Source organism: Mus caroli, unplaced genomic scaffold (genome assembly GCF_978045245.1).
Source record: "Mus caroli unplaced genomic scaffold, Mus_caroli_1 scaffold_18, whole genome shotgun sequence".
Lineage (NCBI taxonomy): Eukaryota > Metazoa > Chordata > Mammalia > Rodentia > Muridae > Mus > Mus caroli.
In genome coordinates, this window is record NW_028227273.1 from 66,007,431 (window position 1) to 66,027,169 (window position 19,739).

General features: G+C 51.4%; 1 protein-coding gene across 1 annotated transcript in view; it reads right to left on the reverse strand.

Annotated features, from left to right (window-relative positions):
• Positions 1-104: 104 nt before the first annotated feature.
• The window catches only part of Bltp3a (bridge-like lipid transfer protein family member 3A), a 42,953-nt gene continuing 23,318 nt past the window's right edge, over positions 105-19,739 (reverse strand). Inside the window, exons 5-21 of the mRNA XM_085832542.1 lie at positions 19,194-19,383; positions 18,820-18,960; positions 18,102-18,272; positions 16,860-17,049; positions 14,395-14,481; positions 13,854-14,024; positions 13,379-13,518; positions 12,893-13,034; positions 12,265-12,458; positions 10,670-12,096; positions 8,327-8,523; positions 6,590-6,741; positions 6,353-6,503; positions 5,067-5,329; positions 4,487-4,595; positions 4,305-4,405; positions 105-3,983 (exon numbers count right to left, since the gene is read on the reverse strand). Of these exons, the coding sequence (XP_085688668.1) occupies positions 3,858-3,983; positions 4,305-4,405; positions 4,487-4,595; positions 5,067-5,329; positions 6,353-6,503; positions 6,590-6,741; positions 8,327-8,523; positions 10,670-12,096; positions 12,265-12,458; positions 12,893-13,034; positions 13,379-13,518; positions 13,854-14,024; positions 14,395-14,481; positions 16,860-17,049; positions 18,102-18,272; positions 18,820-18,960; positions 19,194-19,383 (3,952 nt within the window). The 3' untranslated portion in view covers positions 105-3,857. The remainder of the gene's footprint in view (positions 3,984-4,304; positions 4,406-4,486; positions 4,596-5,066; positions 5,330-6,352; positions 6,504-6,589; positions 6,742-8,326; positions 8,524-10,669; positions 12,097-12,264; positions 12,459-12,892; positions 13,035-13,378; positions 13,519-13,853; positions 14,025-14,394; positions 14,482-16,859; positions 17,050-18,101; positions 18,273-18,819; positions 18,961-19,193; positions 19,384-19,739) is intronic.

Here is a 19,739-nt window from a genome sequence, read left to right on the forward strand (position 1 = left end):
GGATTATGAGTTCAAGGTCAACTTGGTACACAGCAAAAGGAATCTATCTTAAAAACATGTAAAAGCTTGCCTACTTCAACCCATATAAGACACACGAGGAGCAATGCTGTTTAATAGAATTTAATTTGCTTTTCAGGTGGTTCACAGAACCAGTACACACGGGGTTGGATTAGCTATTGCAACAGTAAACCTTCCCAATACTGACCAATGTTCAGTTCACCATGTCCATTCTCACGGCTTTCCTTGGAGAGTGAAAGGACATTATTGACAGTGATTAGCAGTAGTAAGGCTACCTGATGTAGTTGGCAATCCACTGGCCCACTTCCCGTGTGCTGCTGAGTGTCACAGGAAGCAGGCTGGAAGCTGTTCTCTTCGGAAGCTTTCCTGAGCAAGTCTTGTGTTTGTAGCACCCTGAGTTAGGGGAACAGCTCAGACTCACGTAATTTGACTGATCTAACTTAAGAGCTTACAATGAGACTCACTGGCTCAGCCAGTGCAGAGGACACTTCAGTGGGGCACTCCACAAAAAGCATGTAAGACTCAGGCTAACTCTTCACCACAAAGTAGTAAACTGACAGAAAAAACTTCCTCACAACTGCAATAGGAAGTTAACATACAGGAGCTATGTCTACCTTGATAAAGGATACAGGGGATAAGGAAACAACAGAGCAGGAAGCTCAGATCTCAGGCCTGGCCACTTAGCAAGGCCTCACCGTTAACAGTTTCCAAATATTTCCCTGTGCCATGGGGGCAAAAATGCCTCTTCCTTAACAGCCAGCCACTCTCCATACCTACCCTATCTACCCTGGAGATGGGCTGGAGGATGTGGTGGCACCTGCAAGGCCCTGGCATTGCTTGTCTCCGTCAACGGTCACGTCCCAGCTCTTGTGGTCTGAACCAGATGTTACTTGGCTAGCTTGGGTGGTGATTCAGGCATCGAGATGAAAGAAAGGGGTCCGAACAGGAAGGTCCCACCCAGGAGACCTTGCACCTCCTTTGCAATGCACAATCTCTGCAGCCCCTAAGGAAAAACTAACATGAAGACACTGCAGATCCAGGGTCTGTGAGGTGTGGAATCGACCCTTTCTACATCACAGAGCACATGAAGAGTGCAGTCCACAGCACGGTCAAGGTCGGGGATAAAACTGAGACTGTGTTCATCATTACAATAAACTGAAAATGAGTTAGAGATCAACAGCCATCTCTGCAGCCCAGTTAGCGGACTCAACTCTTAGTCTACATACATACCAGTGCATATTTCCAGCACATGCATGTAAAGAGGAAATGGAGACAATCACAGATGCAGCAGCTATAGAGGGCCACGTGCAGTGGCTGGACACTGAGGGACAGTGTTTCAGGCCCTCCTGAAGTCGTCTTGAGGTATTATTTCATGTTGCAAACTGCAACTTCACAGCTAAACTCCAAATGCGCTGTCCTGTGTTTTCCATCACCCTTACCCTGCACATCCACACAGCCAGTTTCATTATGGCCAAGTCTCTCCTGTTTATCCCCCAGGAAGAGGAGAACAGAATCACAAGACATTATTGAAATGCCACGGAATAACCTTGCATTCCTGAGGGATGGTTTCAGGACGCAAAAGGCCAAAGCATAAAGGAAGCCAAAACTCTACTCTGTTTGCACATGGACAAGAACCTCAGACTCCCTCAGCTCAAACACCTGACATTCTAGCCATTAAGGCATTATCCTCTACACAAAATAGGTTCCTACTGCATGCTCCAGGGTACAGTGGTTGTCAGACATCTTCTCCCGGGGATGGGAGATGTGGTGAGCAGAAGACAGAGGGATGTGATTTTAAACTGATTCAAGTGATCCTGAGGCTGAGAAGTTCTATCTTCTAGTTCCTGGCTCTCCCTCCTCTTCCAAGAATGTTAGAAACACGGAGTGCCGCTTCTCCGACAAGCCTTTCCAGTTTCTGGCTTTGCTAAAAGTAATTTTTCTCTGAGGCAGTGATAGGCCCTCAGAACTAATGTTTCAAGATTGGGTCCCCACTCCTGACAGTGTGGTCACCTCCGCAGGACAATGTCTTCATCTTAGGAACTCCACTCTCTGAACCTCTCTTTTCTAACAGAAGTGCCAATGGCTGGATGAAGTCACTCCCGTGGTGCTGGAACACCTCGGGCTTTAGGCCACAGACTCACGCTGATCCCTGCTCCCTCAGCAAGGCTCTGAGTTCTTTCCTGAGTATGTTGTTATAGTAGTAGTTGTTGTGGTTGTGTAGATACAATCCTTATTTTTGTGGTAGTGTCTGTGAACGCTGGGTGAGCCCAGGCCCTCACATGTGCTGCTCAGACACTCCCCTAGTGAGCCACACCCCAGCCCTGCACTGTGCTGACCCTCTCTGGCATGCTGTTCACAACCTTGCTTACTTCCCTGTGGCTTTATGGCTGCTTCTCTCCTCTGGTCTACTTTTCATTGTCTTGTCTACAAGTTGTATGACATCTAATGTAAATGACTTCACTTAAAGTTCTAGGTCATTTATAAAAACCTGAAATGAGGGGGCTTCACCTGGTAACACTGTCTCCAGGAGCTGTTAGTCCCAAGTCTGTAATGAGTCTCCTCAGCGTAGTAAACCACAGTCCTGTAAGACGTGGTGTTCTGAACCCTGCCTTAGTGAAGAGCATGACTGGCTCCTGCAAGTCTGAACAAATGGGACCTCCTCCCTCCATGAATGGGTCCTGTTTGCTTCTCCTTCCATCCCCTCAGCCACAACTAGGACTCCAGTGGCATCACCAGCTCACAAAGGATGGACCATCTGCCAAGTCAAGTGGGTCCCAGTGCTGTGCTTCTACCCGGGCAGCACACCACAGAGCCAGGCTTTGCCAGTCAGAAGCAAAGGGGGAAACTTCTATAGGGCCAGAAGGAAACCTACAAGGACTTTGGTTTTGGTTTTGCTTAAGTTGAAATCACATGATTTTAAAATGCCATAGTAATAGAGGGGAGTGAGGCAGCACACCGAGGTGGGTACAGCTAAGTTTAACTTGGTCGGAGGCCTGATGGAAGCACATTTAGCTCCCAAATTACCAAGTGCTTAAGTCAGCACAGGCAGAGAAACGCAGCAATCCTGGGAAAGCAGGGACAGAAAGAAAGTGGCCAGTCATGGACAGCTGTGAAAACAGGAACTGTATCCCCACCCATCATGCTCTCAGCTAAGCACTCGGGTGCAGCTGAGCACTCGGGAGCAGCTGAGCACTGTCCTGTCTTAAATCTTAAGCCAATTCTCACACAGGGAAGGATGATCTGGCCATTTCAGTCAAAGCATCACAGGAAAGATGAAAGTCAACAGGAAAACTTGACACAGAACATCAGCCAAGATGATCCACACCTAGTTCCCATTCCAAACTAGGCAAGTCCCTGTCACCCTGATCGCAGACCTCCTCTGCCCCAACCCCTGAGGATGGGCTATTTCCTGATCTACGACAAACTCAGGCCAAGGACCTTCCAGGTATGCAACAGGAAGCACCAGGACACGCAGGACACGGGATCTGTCGGTGGCTGTGTGAATGACTCAGGGGACACTTGTTCACATAGACCATGAAGGAAGCAAACACCACTGCCGTGAAGCCAGGAGGTGAGATGCTCTACGATGTAGAGAAGACTCCTCTAGTGTGCAGAGGACGACAAGGCTACGTAATGGCAAGACACGGTGCAGGGCCAGGGACACAGCCACCCTCTGTGGGGTCCTTCACCCAGGCTAGCAGCGAGCAGGAAGCACACAGGAGGGGACTATGTGCCCCCAACCCCGCCGGCTCCCCGCTGGCTCCTCGCTCGGCACCTGTTCTAGGTGGCACTGTTGCTGGTGATAGCTTTTCTCCATAGCCCAGATGGCTGAGCTGCTGTCAAAGCTCAAAGAGAGGATTGTATTTCCTAACCTCCTGGAGCAGTTTTTCTTTGTCCTGGTTGGCAATGGCCAGTGCTTGTTTGGTGTCCATAAGCTCTTGCTGTAGGGTAGGCGATTCTTTCTCCTGAAGGATAAATAGTTCACCATTAGGGAACAGAGCAGTGTCTCCTTGAACCACCAGCAATAAGGAGGCTGGAGATGGGGACTGCCAGAAGTACCAGCAGGGCAAGGGTTAAAGAGCTCCAGCCATCTCCCAAGTACCCGGGTCTCTCTGCAGAGCCCATCAGCTATAGGGACAGGAATAGCAGTGGCCACCACACCAACTCCTGTGTACAGTTGCTGTCGTCTCTTCCGGAGGCTGCTGCACACTACAGCGACCTTTGGGACCCTGAGTCTAAGAGCCCCCTGGATGCATATGAGAGGTTTCCGACTAGCGAGGCCTCACCTGGCATCCCAAGCCCTGGCCTAGGGGCACCAGGAGCACCTGCTCTTTAGGGAGCCGCAGCTTCTCAGGCACATCAGTCAATGGTCTGTCGTGAGCAGGAGCTGGAGAAATAGTAACCCGTTTAACCGACAAATACCTGGAGAGCCAGAGGCAGAGCAGAGAAGCCAGAAAGCCTGACTCACCACCAAGGTGAAACACTCCATCGTCACCTCGCTTCAGCACAAGACGCTCCATTGCCAAAGTGATGGGGACAGGGCCAGGGGATGTTGGGTAGACAGGAGGGATGTCATCCTGCAGGGGAGAGGGGAACCACGTGACCCAACCAGCTGGGGCACTTTGACACCATCGATTCTCCAGATACTCTTTTGTTTGAATGAATGAATTTAATTATTATGCATGTATCTCTGAGTGTGTGTTTGCCTGTGCACTCCAGGGCTCTCATGTGGAGGTTGGAGGGCAATTTGTGGGAACAGGGTCTTACTTTCTAACATGTGAGTTCCAGGCACAGCAGCAAATGTGTTTGCCCACCGAACCATCTTGCTAGCTCACCCATATACCTTCTGCTTGAGCAACAAGCACTTCACCAGCAGAGCCAGGCATCTTCCTACCTCACATTAGGCTTTTATCTGCACTACCTTCCGGCAGCTACCGGCAGAGTGGAATCCACCTCTCTTCACTTGCTCACACACCATGGGATGGCACGGAAGACACTGCCACTGCAGAGCCCAGGCTGCAGAGCCCAGGCCAGCATGGTCCTCTCACCTTGAGAGTGACCCTGCAGTCCAAGAGCTCAATCTGCATGGGGACCACCACCGGGACGTCCTCATCCTCCAAGAAAGGCCCCAGACCGTTGAGCACTGAGGTGAACAGCTCCAGGTCACAGCCCCGAAGTAAGAACTGCAGGAAGCCATTTTGTGTGGCCAGCGGGGAATGAACAGCTGCACCAGGCCCCACCTCAAAGCGCAGACCCACAGCAGGCCTGATGGGGTCGGTCTTCAGATTTGAGGGTTCCTGAAAACCTGGGCCTATGGAAGGAGAGCCAAGGAAGACATGGTAACCCAGGACTACTGTCAGCCCTTCAGCCATGCCCAATGCTCACGATGACCCTCCGCCAACATAGGAGCACCACCACCTCACACGAGTGAACTGAGTCAGAGAGCGACGTGCCCAAAGTCACGCCATCTCTATAGCAAAAGTATCGCTGAAGCCAGGCAGGCTGAGCCCATGAGCTTAGACTCTGTTAAAATGCCCTCAAGGTGGAGGAGAGGGAAAAGGCCTGGCTGTGAAACTGGAGGCACTGGACTAACAGCACAGCAAAAGCGCTGACAACAAGACACAGAACTCTGCACCTGGGCATCCTTTCCTTCTCCGGTGCCTTGACACTTGCATCTGCCATTCGACCACACCAATCCCTCCAAACGTCAAAAAGAGCCACCTGGGGTTTATCTGAGGGAACGGTGTGTGTGCAGGACAATTCAGTGGAAACAACCAGCCGAAGCACCCCACTCTAGTGATCTAGAATCAGTACCTAGGGTAGATCCTAAAGAACATAAAGCCTAGGAAACTCTTGACAGCCACAGCACCTCTACTTCAAACAGGGACTGAGATGGTGTGGTGGCTCATGCCAGTGAGTCAAAAACTCAGGAGGCCCAGGTAGGGCAATCAGGAATTCCAGGCCAGCCTGAGGCACACTTAAGTAGCAAGCCAGCATGGACTGCATAAATGAGGCCTTGTGAATAAACGACCAGGAATGAGCATGAACGACACAAACGCCTCTGTCAGAAATAGGCTTTTGTTGGCAGCCGCAAGGCAAAGGAGAGGCCACTCCTGGTTAAGCCTGGAGGTGAGGATGGACACAACCCAGGGAACGTGAGGCACAGGGCAAGCCCTGCTGTAGCCGGGATTCTCAGACATCTTCCCCAACGGCTGCTAGAGAAAAGACAACTGCGTGGCCTACAGCCGCTGTCCTTATAGCAAGGCGCTGGGTGCTGGCTAAGCTCTCCCACCTTGGGGACGGCCCACTATTCTGGAATGGTTATCACCCATACCTGGGCACTGTCCATGTAGAAACTGCCAGAGTCCCACGGTGCCCAGCTGCTGCAGGGCCAGCTCATCTGCTTGCAAGGCTACAGCCAGGTCCTCACCACGAACCTCAATCCCAAGTGATACTTCGTTCACCTTCAAGACCAGTATTGACACCTGTCAGAAGAGATTGCCTTAGTTTTAAGTCCCGAGCTTTGCACCGGGCAGAGAACCTCCCCTCTGCACAAAGCCAGGCAGCACACCGAGTGCATGACGAGGTCTCCGCTGGCTGATGCTGAGCTGTTGGTCTCTGGCAACCCCTGGCCACCACTATCCGTAACAGGGCTCCCCTGGATGCCACTATCATCCAAGATGCTTGTGACAGATCCTGGTGGAACAGACTCTGGACCAGACTCTGCAATGAAGAAGAAAGCAATGAAAGATTTAAATTCAGAAGTCAGAAAGATCTGTTCACATTCAACCTCTAAAACCAGGAACAACTCTGAAAATAAATAAAGCGAACCAGAGAGCTGATGGATTTAAGGACTGTTGTTTTTTTAAAAGTGTAATGTATTTGGTCAAATTTAACACAAGTCTAAATAGAAGCAACCTGTATGTCCGCTGGTGGTCAACAGAAAATCAGCATATGGTATAGATATACAAAGAACAATAAATATACATATATATATATATATATATATATATATATATATATATATATATAAAACAGATAACCAGCAAATGGCATAGATATACAAAGAATAATATATGTAACAGATAATCAGTGTATGGTATATATACAAAGAACAATATTTAGGCTTGAAAGGAAAGGAAATACTACACTACACACATTAAAACCTAGAGTCTTGTATAGCCAGCCTACACAGTGATGACTCAAAAGCCAAAGGCAGGGGCTGGAGAGATGGCTCAGCGGTTAAGAGCACTGCCTGCTCTTCCAGAGGTCCTGAGTTCAAATCCCAGCAACCACATGGTGGCTCACAGCCATCTGGAATGAGATGCCCCCTTCTGTTGTGTCTCAAGAGAGCTACGGTGTACACACATACATAAAAGTGGAAAGTAAATAAACCTTTAAAAATAATAATAATAATAATAAGCCAAAGGCAGAGACCAAAAAGATGGCTCAGTGGTTAACAGCACTGGCTGCTCCTGCAGAAGGCCTGGGTCTGTTCCCAGTGCCTAACAACTGTCTGTGACTTCAGCTCCAGAGGCCTCTTTTTATGTGTACTGACATGCACATACCCATAGAGACGCAACACTAAGACAATTAAACATCTTTTTAAAACGCCAACACCCTCCTCCCAAAATAGAGAACAGGTGTTGGCAAGAATGTGGAGAAAAACTGGGCTGTGTGTCACCCCTTTTATCCCAGCACTCAGGAGGCAGAGATCTCTCTGAGTTCGAGGCCAGCCTGGTCCACAGAGTGAATTCCAGGACAGCCAGGGCTACACAGAGAAACCCTGTCTCGAAAATGGAGGAGAAGAGAAGAGAAGAGAAGAGAAGAGAAGAGAAGAGAAGATTTTCAAAATTAAAAATATATATATACAGGCAAAACAAAGATCAGACAGCAAACGTGTGTCACTGACAGCAGACACAAAACCAACCCTGGTCAGGTGACCTTGTAGCCTTAAGACCACTAAGATCTTCTTAAGTATTAAACAGTGACCTGTAAGAGAGACGGGAGTGTGTGGTGGATGCCTGTGACCCCAGCACTTGAGAGGCAGAAGAATAGTGACTTCAAGGCTAGCATGGATTACATGAGATAGCCCCCACCCACCCCATTATAAACCCCAAAATCTAAATATAAAAATAACCTAGGAAATGCAGAGATCAGGCCATAAGAGCAAATGTACTAAATTTTCTCTTTTGTTTGGTTAGGAAAGTGTCTATTTTATTCTATCTCCGCTCCACCTGAACCCTGCTGGGGTGAGCATCAGCCAGAGAGAGCCCTCTCGGGATAATGTAGCCGGGCTCCCACATACCAGACTCCAAGAGCATCACAAAGCTGTCACTGCCATCGCTGTCCACTGAAATCCGGTCATCGGGGCCACCGCTATCCAATGAGACACCGTCAAATGACTGCTGAGAGACTGTCCTCTTCATGGAGAAAAACCGGAGCCGGGCAGCACCCCCACTCACTGGGGCCACCACCCCCTCATCTGGCTTGGCCATGGCCTCCCTGTGTTTTAAAAACAAAAACAAAATCACCACCGCCCACTGACTGGCTCAGCCCCTCATCCTCAGGCTGATCTGCTTCCCCAGTTCTGACAGGTAATGTGAACACACACTTGCCTCCGCCAGGAGCCTTTCTGAATCCCAACTAGTACCATTAAATCTCAAGGTTATTTGGAGTCACACCACCCACAGAAGAGGTCAACTACTACCACCCTGGTGAGAGCAAGTAGTTTGAGCCCGGCAAGGGCAGCAACAGCTCTTAGGCTGAGCCACTCCTGCAGCGCCACTCTGCGGCTCTGGGTGACAAGTGCAGGGTAGCTAAACTGACTCTGGCATTTTGTAAAACAGTGAGAACTCCCGTTCCAGAGGAGCCATGAGAGCCTCAGCACAGAGCCATTTCCTCAGTAGGAAGCAGTGGTGTGGTATCACATGTGTCCCACAAGACTACAGGAATTCAGTGGGTAAAGACCTGGCACACAGGGCCCTTCAGTCTGGTGTTATCACACTACTGGTACCCCTTCGTATGTGTGTGTGCTGATGTGTATGTGCGTGTGCCTGTCAACAGATGCATGTGAAGTCCGGGCATCTCCCTCAACTGCAGATCTGGTCTCCTCTTCACTAGTGCTAACGTTACAGGCATACGGTCAGCTTTCTTTTCTGTTTGCCCTGGGAAACCAACCAGGCCATCTCCCCAAGCCCCACAGATCCTTTGCCGTTTCCTCTCCTCCGTCCGTGGCTGACTGCCCTTGCAGGCACACATTCATACAGAAGAAAGCTCCAAGGAGCAGGGGAGATGGTTCCTCAGCTAAAACAGCTGCCACCCAAGTATGAAGACCAGAGTTCAGAGCCCAAGAGCCCACAAAACCCAGTGGACACGGCATCCCACTGCTCACTCAGGCTTGGAAGGCAGAGACAGGCAAGCTCACTAGCTAGACTTCATGGATGGGTGAGCTCGGGGTTTGACTTAAGAGGTTCTGCCTCAGAAGGTCAGGAGGCAAGAGTGATCCGGAATGATTCCAAACACCACCGTGGCCCTCCACACACACACACACACATGTACACCCACAAGAACATGAGAAATGAGGGCAGGAGCGCTGGCTCTGGTTAAGAGCCCTGGCTGTTCTTCCAAAAGACCTGAGATCAATTCCCAGCACCCAGACAGTGGCTCACAACCATCTGTAAACCCAACCCCAGGGGATTTGATGCCCTGTTCTGGCCTTCTTGCAGGATAAAAATACCCATACACAAAAAGAAATAAATGTATTTAATACAAGAAGAAGCGAAGCTCTAACTCCTTAGCTGTTACACCATGGCCTGTGAGTCACCCAACGCCCCAGGAGAGGCTCCTCACGCTGCACTGTCCTTCCTAAGACCACAGAAGCTCACAGGAAAGCTGCTTTTCCCGCCCTTCTGGCCACATTTAGCACAGGACCCACACACAGTCAGAGCTCAGCCTGACTTTCCTCCTCCACCGCTCTGGCAGACAGAGGCTCCCAGGGCTGCCTCACGGAGCGAGAGCGAAGGCCGGCTCCTCAGTTCAGCAGGTGAGTCTGCGAGCACAGCCTCCCTCTCAAGCAGCAGATTCCTAGCCATACACTGGAGATACAAGGGTCTGTCTGGGCATCAAATTTAACAAATATATTACAAGATAACCACTGCAATGATTATTACAGCAAAATCAGGTGCTGTGGCACACATCTGTAATGCAAAGACTCAAGAAGACAAGGCCAGAAGAAAGTTATGTGTAAAATATCTCGCTGTTTCAGCACTAATAAAACTTTCGTTTCAGTATAAAAAAAAAATAAAGGAGGGAGTTCATTCCAGACCAGAAGGACTATGGTAAGACATTGTCTTATCTCAAAACACAAGCAAACACACCATTACTTGGGCTAAGGAGTATGGCTCGGTGCTAACGGCACAACCTAGCATTTGTCAGGTCTTGATTTCTTTAGCAAAACCAAGGACAAAATACAGATGCCCAATGCAGCCTAATCTGTGTCGGGAGCTGCGAGGCTACAACATCCTGGAGGGCTACAGACCGTGTGCATTGACGTTCTCTTTCTCTAAGAGTGCACACCGCAGGGAGCCCAGTGATCAGACCCGAGAGAAAGCAGAGGCCTTTCCCCAGAAGGAGGCTAAGGAACACTCACTTGGCAGGAGGCAAGGACAACATCTTGTGCATGGTAGAAGTCATTCGATCTCTCCCCAAACTGAAGGCATCCCTAGTCAGGGACACAGCCTCCTTGGTGAGGTCCACGGTAGCGTGAAGCGCCTCTTTGGTGGCATCCTTGGTCATGTGAATAGCGCTGGACAGGTCCCCCTCAATGCTCCTCAAGGGCACAGGCTCGCCTTGGCCGTTCAGAGCAGCATCCCTGTCCGCCGGGGACTTCAGCGCAGCCGGGGAGCTGGCACTCTGAGCTCGGCTCAGCTTCTTGGCCTGGAGAGACTCAACCGCCTCGTGGCTCTTCCCTACAGGCTGCTGTGCACGTGGGCCTGGGTCTGGTAGCTCTCCATCGCTGGGCAGCCTCTCCTGGGACGCAGCCAGGTTCTCAGTGCTGCCGTCCCTCAGCACCTTCTCGGGGCTTACTGCGCCCTGGTCTGAGGAGGCATCAGACTTTGGCTCCCGGTCCTCGGATGGTGACAGCTCAGAGTCTATGAGGCTGGTGGTGTCTGAGCCTGCAGAGTCTGCGTGAGCAGTCCCAGGGGCAGGATGCATGAGGAGAGCCACCTCGGCACTAGGGAAGAGAACGCCAATGCACAGGGTCTGGTCCTGCAGGGGAGACCCGGTCATGGCCTCTGTGTCCTTTGTCAGCTGCTCCTGAAGGCCCTCTAGCACCTCCTTGAGGCGCAGCAGGGCCAAGTACTGGTAGTGGTCGAGCCTCACTCTGACATGGGCAGTGGAGTGGACAAGCATGTGAATGTCAGCCACATCCTCCAGGTCTGCCACACGGCCTTTGTGGTCCACACCAGCATCACCTTCTCTCACCGCCACCGGGCCTTCTGTAGAGCCTGAGAGGCTCTTCAAATCTCGCTCTGTCTTTGACCTCTGATGGGACACAGACTCAGGGACAAGGGCTTCAGAGTGCACAGGACTGCCAAAGCTGGCTGACGGTTTTAGCCTCCCTTCCGAAGCCAAAAGGAGCCGCCGTGCCTGGGCTTGCTGCCAGCGGACAGGAAGGCAGGCCCAAATGGACAAGGGGAAGGGAGCCACAAAATTCAGGGTATGGCCTTTGAAGTTTTCTGTGCCTTCAAAGTCCAAGGAGATCTGGGTGAAATGCAGGGACCAAAGATCCTGGGATGCGGCTGGCCTCTGAGGAGGGAGGGAGTCCATCTGGAAAGCATGATGCAGGAAGAGCATGTGCAGAAGGCTGAAGCCCCCTGCCACCTGGGGAAAGTGACCGTAGCTACAACGAAAGAACTCGGTGGCAGCGAATCCCTGGAAGAGACTTTGGAGGTCTGGGCGAGTGCAGTTCGGGGCATGCCGGGTATTGGTGGCAATCATGGCGGACGTGGAAAGGACCAGCGCCTGGGGACGATGCAGCTTCGCCAGCTCTCTCGTCTCCAGAGGGAAGCTCACCTTCAGAGAGCGAGCGAGACACAGTTAAGGCCATACCAGCAAGCACAGGGCATCTGAAGCCAATTTTCCTGCTTCTGCCAAGTAGACACAGCAGAACTACAGCTCACCACCTTGGAGGGAATGTAGCTGTGTCTCCCCACAAGTGACAAAGCCCAGCTCTGGCCCTACCTTCAACCAGAATGCGTCCAGTCGGACGTCCACATGCTCATCTTTTCCCCTCGAAGCTTCCAGCTTATAGATGGCTTTAAACTGCTCCAAGCTTCGGTATAAATCTAGACTGAAGAGGTTTCCCCAAAGCAAGCTGACAGGATCCACGGTAAACGTCAGCCCATTTAACTGGATGTAGAGATTAGGACAGGGAACTGGAAGCAGAGAACACAGAACGTCACGTACAAGGCGGCAGCTAGATGCTCACAGACCAGCAAGCTGCACTAGCCCAATAGTAAAGACACCGGAGCCCTGCACACGGCACGGCTTTCCTTGTTCTGCTTTTGAGATGAGGTCTCACAGACTCCAGGCTGACCTCACACTCACATGTAGCCATGGACGACCTCGAGAGACTATCAACTTCTGATCCTCCTGCCTCCACCTCCCCGAGTGCTGAGATTTCAGGTGTGCATCTCCCCAGTCAATCACGCCTGCTGGGTAAGCACTCTATCAGCTGAGCCCTCACCCCTCACCCCAGGGCAGTTTTAACTTCAACAAAACTGACTCGCCACAAGTGAGACCATATACAGTGGCCTCAATGTTGACAAAGGTGAAGAGCGGCACCAGAGGAAATGGCAGCCCAGCTTACCCGGAAGCTCCTGATTATCCGGGAAGTAATACTCTGTGAACTGTACGTGGATGGCAGCCACCTGAGGCGGGAGGTGGTGGCGCTTGCGGCTGCAGGAGAGCAGAGTGGATGGCTTCTTACTTGGCTGTCCAGCTGTGGAAACCTGAGTAAACACAAGTCACTGTGAGCCTGAGTCACCACACCCAGAACAACGTCCTCCCCTGAGGGGAGGCTCCCATGCACATGCCACGCACTGTGATGTGCGCTCTGCACTGTCCCCAGCCACTCCGCTGTTGGTTTGGGGATGGGTCCCATGTAGCCAGTCCAAGCTCGATTTCAGCAGAGGCTGTAATCAACACTCCGAGAACATGCCAAGGCCTCGCTCAGAGGCCATGCTCAACAGCAACTGGCCACCTCTTTAAAAATGAGGCTAACAAGTCCTGGGTTCTACATCTTGGTTCATGTTGTTCCTCAACACCCTACACCCCAGTGTCCCCATGTCCTCACCTGATGGATGTCCAGGTCATCTACCCGTACAACCAGGCAGCTAGAGCGTAAGCGATTCCATGCCGGAGCCCCAAAGGCAGCCTGCCGGCCCTGAGTAGGGCTTTTGTCCAGAGGACTCTTTCCAGGACTAGAGAAAGAATCTAAATAAAAAGGAAAGGGAAGTAGATACATTCGTTGCTCATTATTAATAAAATCGAGAAGGTAAACCAGGGTCAGTAATGGCACGAAGTGGCAAAGGGAGCCAAACCGCTGGGTGGGAGCTCGGTGACCAGCTGGGTAAGCTTGAGACAACGGCTACTTGTCTGGGTAAGCTTGAGACAGAGGGGGCTCCAGAAGACAGGGTCACAGGCATCACACTAGAGCAGCTGGGCAGCTGGGGCCAAGAGACAGTGCTTCACCTTCACCAGCTACTTAAGGCTGAGGTCAGCAAAAGGATGAGCAAGTAGACTCCTGGGGTGGGGGTGCTAAAACCTGCCTGCTTTCCTCCGGAAGGGAGGGTCCACCCCCAACAGCCACGGGGGCTTCACACTGCCCCCCTCACACTGCTTCTCCACCCGACTCTGAAACTCTGTCACCAGTTGCTGGGCCCAGTGGCCTCGGGTTTCCATGGCCTCACAGTGCCGCACCCAGTGTCTACAGCTGTCACCTGGGGGATGGAGAAGAACATGATTTCAGCCCAGGAACACAGTCCAGTGCCCTAGGAAGTCAAAATTCAGAATTACATCCCAACCCCAACTCAGAGGTTCCTGGGATAAGAAGAAACGTGTTCTGAGAACACCATGCCCTTCCAAGCTCCACATGCAGCTCTCACTCCCTAGGGGGCTCGAGGAAGGGGCCACTTCTGGCTCTGGGCTACTAGAGAGCTTTTAAACCCACTGACCCTGAGGGGCTTAGACACCACCCAGGGTTAGAGATGTCATCCCAGAAAAACTCCAAGCACCCTCTAAGCACATGCAGCAATGTCCTCGGTCCTCAAATGTCCGGGGCCATGCTAGAACACGTGAAGTTTCTCTAACCTGCCCGATGGAAGGGGTAGTAGTCAAACGCCATCCTGCGGAAGGTGAGCTGCATAGCACCACCCGTGAGTCTGTTTGCAGAGACACCTATGAGAGAGAGAGAGAGACACAGGTGAACAGCGCTAGAGGAGCAGAGAAACCCGAGCATCGCCCGAACCACTAGGAAGCCCTCTGCAGGGCTGAACCCCGATCCTCCTGCAGGAGTAACCAGTCTTCTTAACTGATGAGCCCCATCTGTCCTTTCTATACTAAAAACAATACATAAAGATTCCTTTGTTCAACTCATGAATAAGAAACAATAGTAACTGTTTTAAATGAGCTGCTTTAAAGCTATTAGTATTGAAGTTAAATCTAAACCTATCATCACTGATAATGCTTTGTGGAGTTTCATTGCTTTTTATGGAAGGTCTCATTAATCTGAGGTTAGTCTCATACTTCCAATAGCCAGGAGTGACCTTGAACTCCTGATCCTCCTGCCTCTACCTCCCAACAGCTACACTTATCACCCGCACAACAGCAAAAGTGTGCTACAGGGTCTTGTCACGTGGCACACGCTGGCCTTAAGCTCATGGCAATACTTCTGCCACAGCATCCAGAGCAATAGGATCACGGACGCATCACACCACCAGCGAGCGCACAGCGTGGCCCAGGCTGGCCTCAGACTCAAGGGACCCATCCAGGATTAAAGGCATTCACCACCACTCCAAGGCCCTAGGCAACACTGGGAAGAAATTACTACACAAGAGTAGCTGTTCTAATAATCGCTTCCTCCAGTGGCAAAGCCAGGTTTACACTGTCGTTGCTCAAGTGGAGGTGGAGTTTCTGCAAGAGCCAGGAGAAGCCGACTACCCAGGCATGCTGCTTGGTGGAAAAGACAAAGGGCAGGCACTGTCCGTCTCCGAAAGTGAATCCTGGCCTCATTACAAGAGGTAAATACACAGCAGCTGCGGCTGGGCTTGGCGGGCCAGCACCGCCGCACAGCGCTCACCAAGCGAGGGGTTCAACCCTCAGCACCACCAACGCAAGTAGGTGAGAAGCGAATAGCAAATGCAGCCCAGCCCACGGCTAGCGGCGTACAGAAGAGAAAGGGCTGACACAGGTGAGCACGGAAAACCGCAAGTGAAAGGGGAAGGGACAGCGCTGACTGGGTAAGCAGGGAGTCAAAACCAAACTCCAGGTCCCCTGAGCCAGTGCAGCATGGCTCTGGAGCCTGACAATGGCTGCGGTAAATGAGGACAGGCGGACTTCACTGACTTCCTACACGAGGACAGTCAAAGAAGGTAAGTGAAAGGTTCCTGGTTTCTGCGGGGATCATAAAGAAACAAGTCAATCCAGAAGTGGATGCTCACAGTCAGCTATAGGATGGAACACAGGGCCCCCAATGGGGGAGCTAGAGAAAGCACCCAAGGAGCTGAAGGGGTCTGCAACCCTATAGGTGGAACAACATTATGAACTAACCAGTACCTCCAGAGCTTGTATCTCTAGCTGCATATGTAGCATAAGATGGCCTAGTCGGCCATCACTGGAATGAGAGGCCCATTGGTATTGCAAACTTTATATGCCCCAGTACAGGGAAAACACCAGGGCCAAGAAGCGGGAGTTGGTGGGTAGGGGAACAGGGCAGAGGGAGAGTATAGGCAACTTTCAGGATGGCATTTGAAATGTGTATAAAGAAAATATCTAATAAAAAAAAATCTGCCAAAAAAAAAAAAGTCAATCGTTCTGAATAAATATAATACACATGTGTGATACTATTTTAAGTATATCACTAATATAACATAACCTCTCTACACATATAAATACAGTATATATAAATGGGGGAGGTTTTGAGACGGGGTTCCTCTGTGTAGCCTGGGCTGGCATTGAACTCATGGAGATCCGCCTGCCTCTGCCTCCTGAGTGCTGGGATTAAAGCTGTGTGCCACCACATCTGACAATCACAACACAGTACTAAAATGACTCAACTCTGAACATTCTGGTTCTGGGTGGAGCTGGGGGCACAACACCCGTCTGTATGGATACATACAAGGTCTGTGTTCACTCCTCAGCTCTAATGAAGGGACAAATCTGCTGAGGTCTCCTAGACTCAATTTATTTTTCCTAAAATCCTCATCAGTGGTTCTCAACCTCTGGCAAACACCAGCATTTGGAGACCTCGGGAGGTAAGGGTCACGCTGGTCAGGCTCTGGCCATGAAGCTCTGCATCTGCATGGTGGGAAAGGACCTGCTATGTGTGCTGTGTGACAGCTGGCTCCAGCATGCTCTAAAGGCTAAAGAGCTCTCCCTCCCACTGACACAGAGCTATCCCAGGAGGGCTGCGTCCCAAGCAGTGCCTGAGATTCCGGGAGCTAACTGAAGGCTGAAGGCTAGAGGGCAGTGTCGGTTGGAAGAGCCTTCATCCGAGGCTCTGCCCAAGACCGACAGCAGTGGACGGGCTGAGCAGCCGGGCGCAGGCCTCTGCATACCTGGCTCTCGGGACTGGCTGTCATCACAGATGTGCAGGTCCAGGCGAGAGATGAGGAGGTGGTAGGAAGACTCCTTCACGTCAAATTTCTCAAAATACTGGCTGAGACGACTGCTGCTGCTGCTGCTGCCCTGGCTGCCACCGAATGCCTGGGCCCAAGTCTGCTGGGCACTGGGAGCAGGTGGAGTGGTCTACTTGTGACAGAGAGAAGGACGTCCGTCAGGGGCTGGAGAGGTGGCTCGCTGGTTGATAGCACTGGCCGATTCCCAGCACCCACAGGGTGGCTCACACCTGTCTGTGAACACTCCTGTGGATAACACTCCAGTTCCAAAGGGATCCAATTGCCCTCATATAAACATGCGTGCAGCAAAACCACCAACGGACATACAATAATAATAATAATAATAATAAAGTGAAAGAGAGAGAGAGAGAGAGAGAAGAAAAAGACAGGCAGGCAGACATGCAGACAGACACACAGGCGTCATGTCCAGGCTCTGAGAGGTTCCCTTTGACGCTTTCTATAAGCTTAGGTCCACATGAGTAAAACCATGATGTAATGCACCCCCCTTTCCATCTCTGTCTAGTGACACTGCTGTCTAGTGTCTCACTGAGCACTCTCCTGAGAAAGAAACTCAAACCCCAACAGCCCACCCGTCCCAAGTCTAGTGACTGTGTCCTCAGGCCTCAGTTGCCCTCAGTCACCTCCTCTAGACTATCCTTGCTAAGTGCACCGTCGTCCTGGTGGGCAGGGCTCTCCTCTGTGTTCTCAGCGCATGGGGGTTACCTGTTACAGCAACAGCCACAGTACACATGAGCAACTTGTCAACTGTCTATCTTCCAAGACGTGTGATGTCCCAAGGGCAGGGACAAGAGGCTCATGTCACTTCCTCCCTCCAGAGGCTAGCCCCCCATCTGATACACAGGGGAACCCAGTGAGCAGATGCTAGCCCCCCATCAGACACACAGGGGAACCCAGTGAGCAGAGGCTAGCCCCCCATCTGACACACGGGGGACCCCAGTGAGCAGAAGCTAGCCCTCCATCTGACACATGGGGGAACCCAGTGAGCCGAGGCTAGCCCTCCATCTGACACACGGGGAACACAGTGAGACAGGCCCAAGCAACTCCACATGTGGTGAACCCTATAAGCAAGCCAAAAAAGGCCTCCATTCCCCCAACACCAGCACAAATTCGGGCTAACCACCTGCCTCCCCAGCCTAGGCAGATGCCTGGTGTGCCTCTCACCTGCACAGGCTCAGGAGCCAGGCTCTTTCTCTGCTGGGCAGACTTCTCCATGGCCTCACTCAGCGACTCGGCATACTTCATCATCGCCTTGAGCTGTGAGTCCGTCAGCACCCAGAGCAGGTCGTCCAGGAGGAAGGTCAACTTGGAGGCGACCACATTGCAGTCTTTGGTCTGAGGGGTCACAGAGAACACAGTTTAGCTCCTTGTGTCTTCCAAGGCCTCAAAGTGACTGTGCTGTCATTCCTGGCAGCCTTCACCTTCCAGGTGAAGAGGACCATCAAGCACTTTGGCAAGCCAGCTGACTTCTTTTTTTTTTTTTAAAGATTTATTTATTTATTATATGTAAGTACACTGTAGCTGTCTTCAGACACACCAGAAGAGGGAGTCAGATCTCATTACGGATGGTTGTGAGCCACCATGTGGTTGCTGGGATTTGAACTCAGGACCTTCAGAAGAGCAGTCGGATGCTCTTACTTGCTGAGCCATCTCACCAGCCCCACCAGCTGACTTCTTACACAAGGACTCAGGTTTACTTGATTTACCGAAAGTACCAGCTGGCCCAGAGATGCTCGGGCCAGTGTGTACATAATACGGGTGGAAACTGGTTTCTGAAAGTACCGGAACAGGATGACGAAGCTTCTCCCACAATAGAGAGGCCATGAGGACAGTGGCACAATACCAACTTCTACAAGTTTCCTGGCACAGGGAACTCACTCACTCTTCTCTTGAGGGCTATCTGGATGCGGCCTTGGTTGGTAATGAGCCTCAGTGGGGTGGTAACTGGGTCCTGATCACCATTTTCTATGGCGTCTGCCTCAACTCGGAGGGTCTGCCAAGTTATTTCCTTAAATGTTAAAACCTGGAGGAAGGAGAGTAAAAGCTTCAGTCTGTGGCTCAGGAGGCCCGGGGGCTAAGCTGCCGCTCTCAGCCAGCATCCCAACAGCACAGGCTTGGGTTCACACCCATAGCTGAGCAGTCACTCTGGACAGAAAGGACAAAGGGGGACAGCTCCAACAGGGAATAGAATTCTCAGGGGTTCCCCCTACTTGGCATCCCTCCACTCACCACCCCCCAGAATGCTAAGGCTGTCACCTCTCCTCGGCGGGGATCAGTGATGCGGGTCAGACGCAGGTCGCTCTGCTGCCAGTTGGGGTTGACACTATAACCCTGGAGCTGCCACAGTTCAAAGGAAGCATGGAAGGCCTTGGAGTGGATCTTGATGGTGATGGAGTTGACCACAATGAACATTCCCTCCACCACCTTCTCAGCAAAGCCATACTCACTGCACGTACAGAGGAGATGGCAGTCAGGGCCGGGGTAGCGGTCAACATGGCTGCTTATTTTCCTTACTTCTCTGTTCCCCCCCCCCTAAATTTTTGGTTGGGGATTTTCTTGATATTTGTTTTATTTTTGCTTCTGTGTATGAGTGCACTGCCTGTGTGTCTGCACATCTCGTGGTTGTTGGGCCCACAGAGTCAAAGAAGGGAATCAGATACCTCATCCTGGCTGGAGTTACAGAACCCAGATCTGCTCAGAGAGCAGCCAGAGCTCCTAACCTCAGCCACCTTCTGCAGCCTCTAAGTGTCTGTGCAATCTTCAAAGACACCAAATACCATGGATACGCAGTGGGAAGATGAA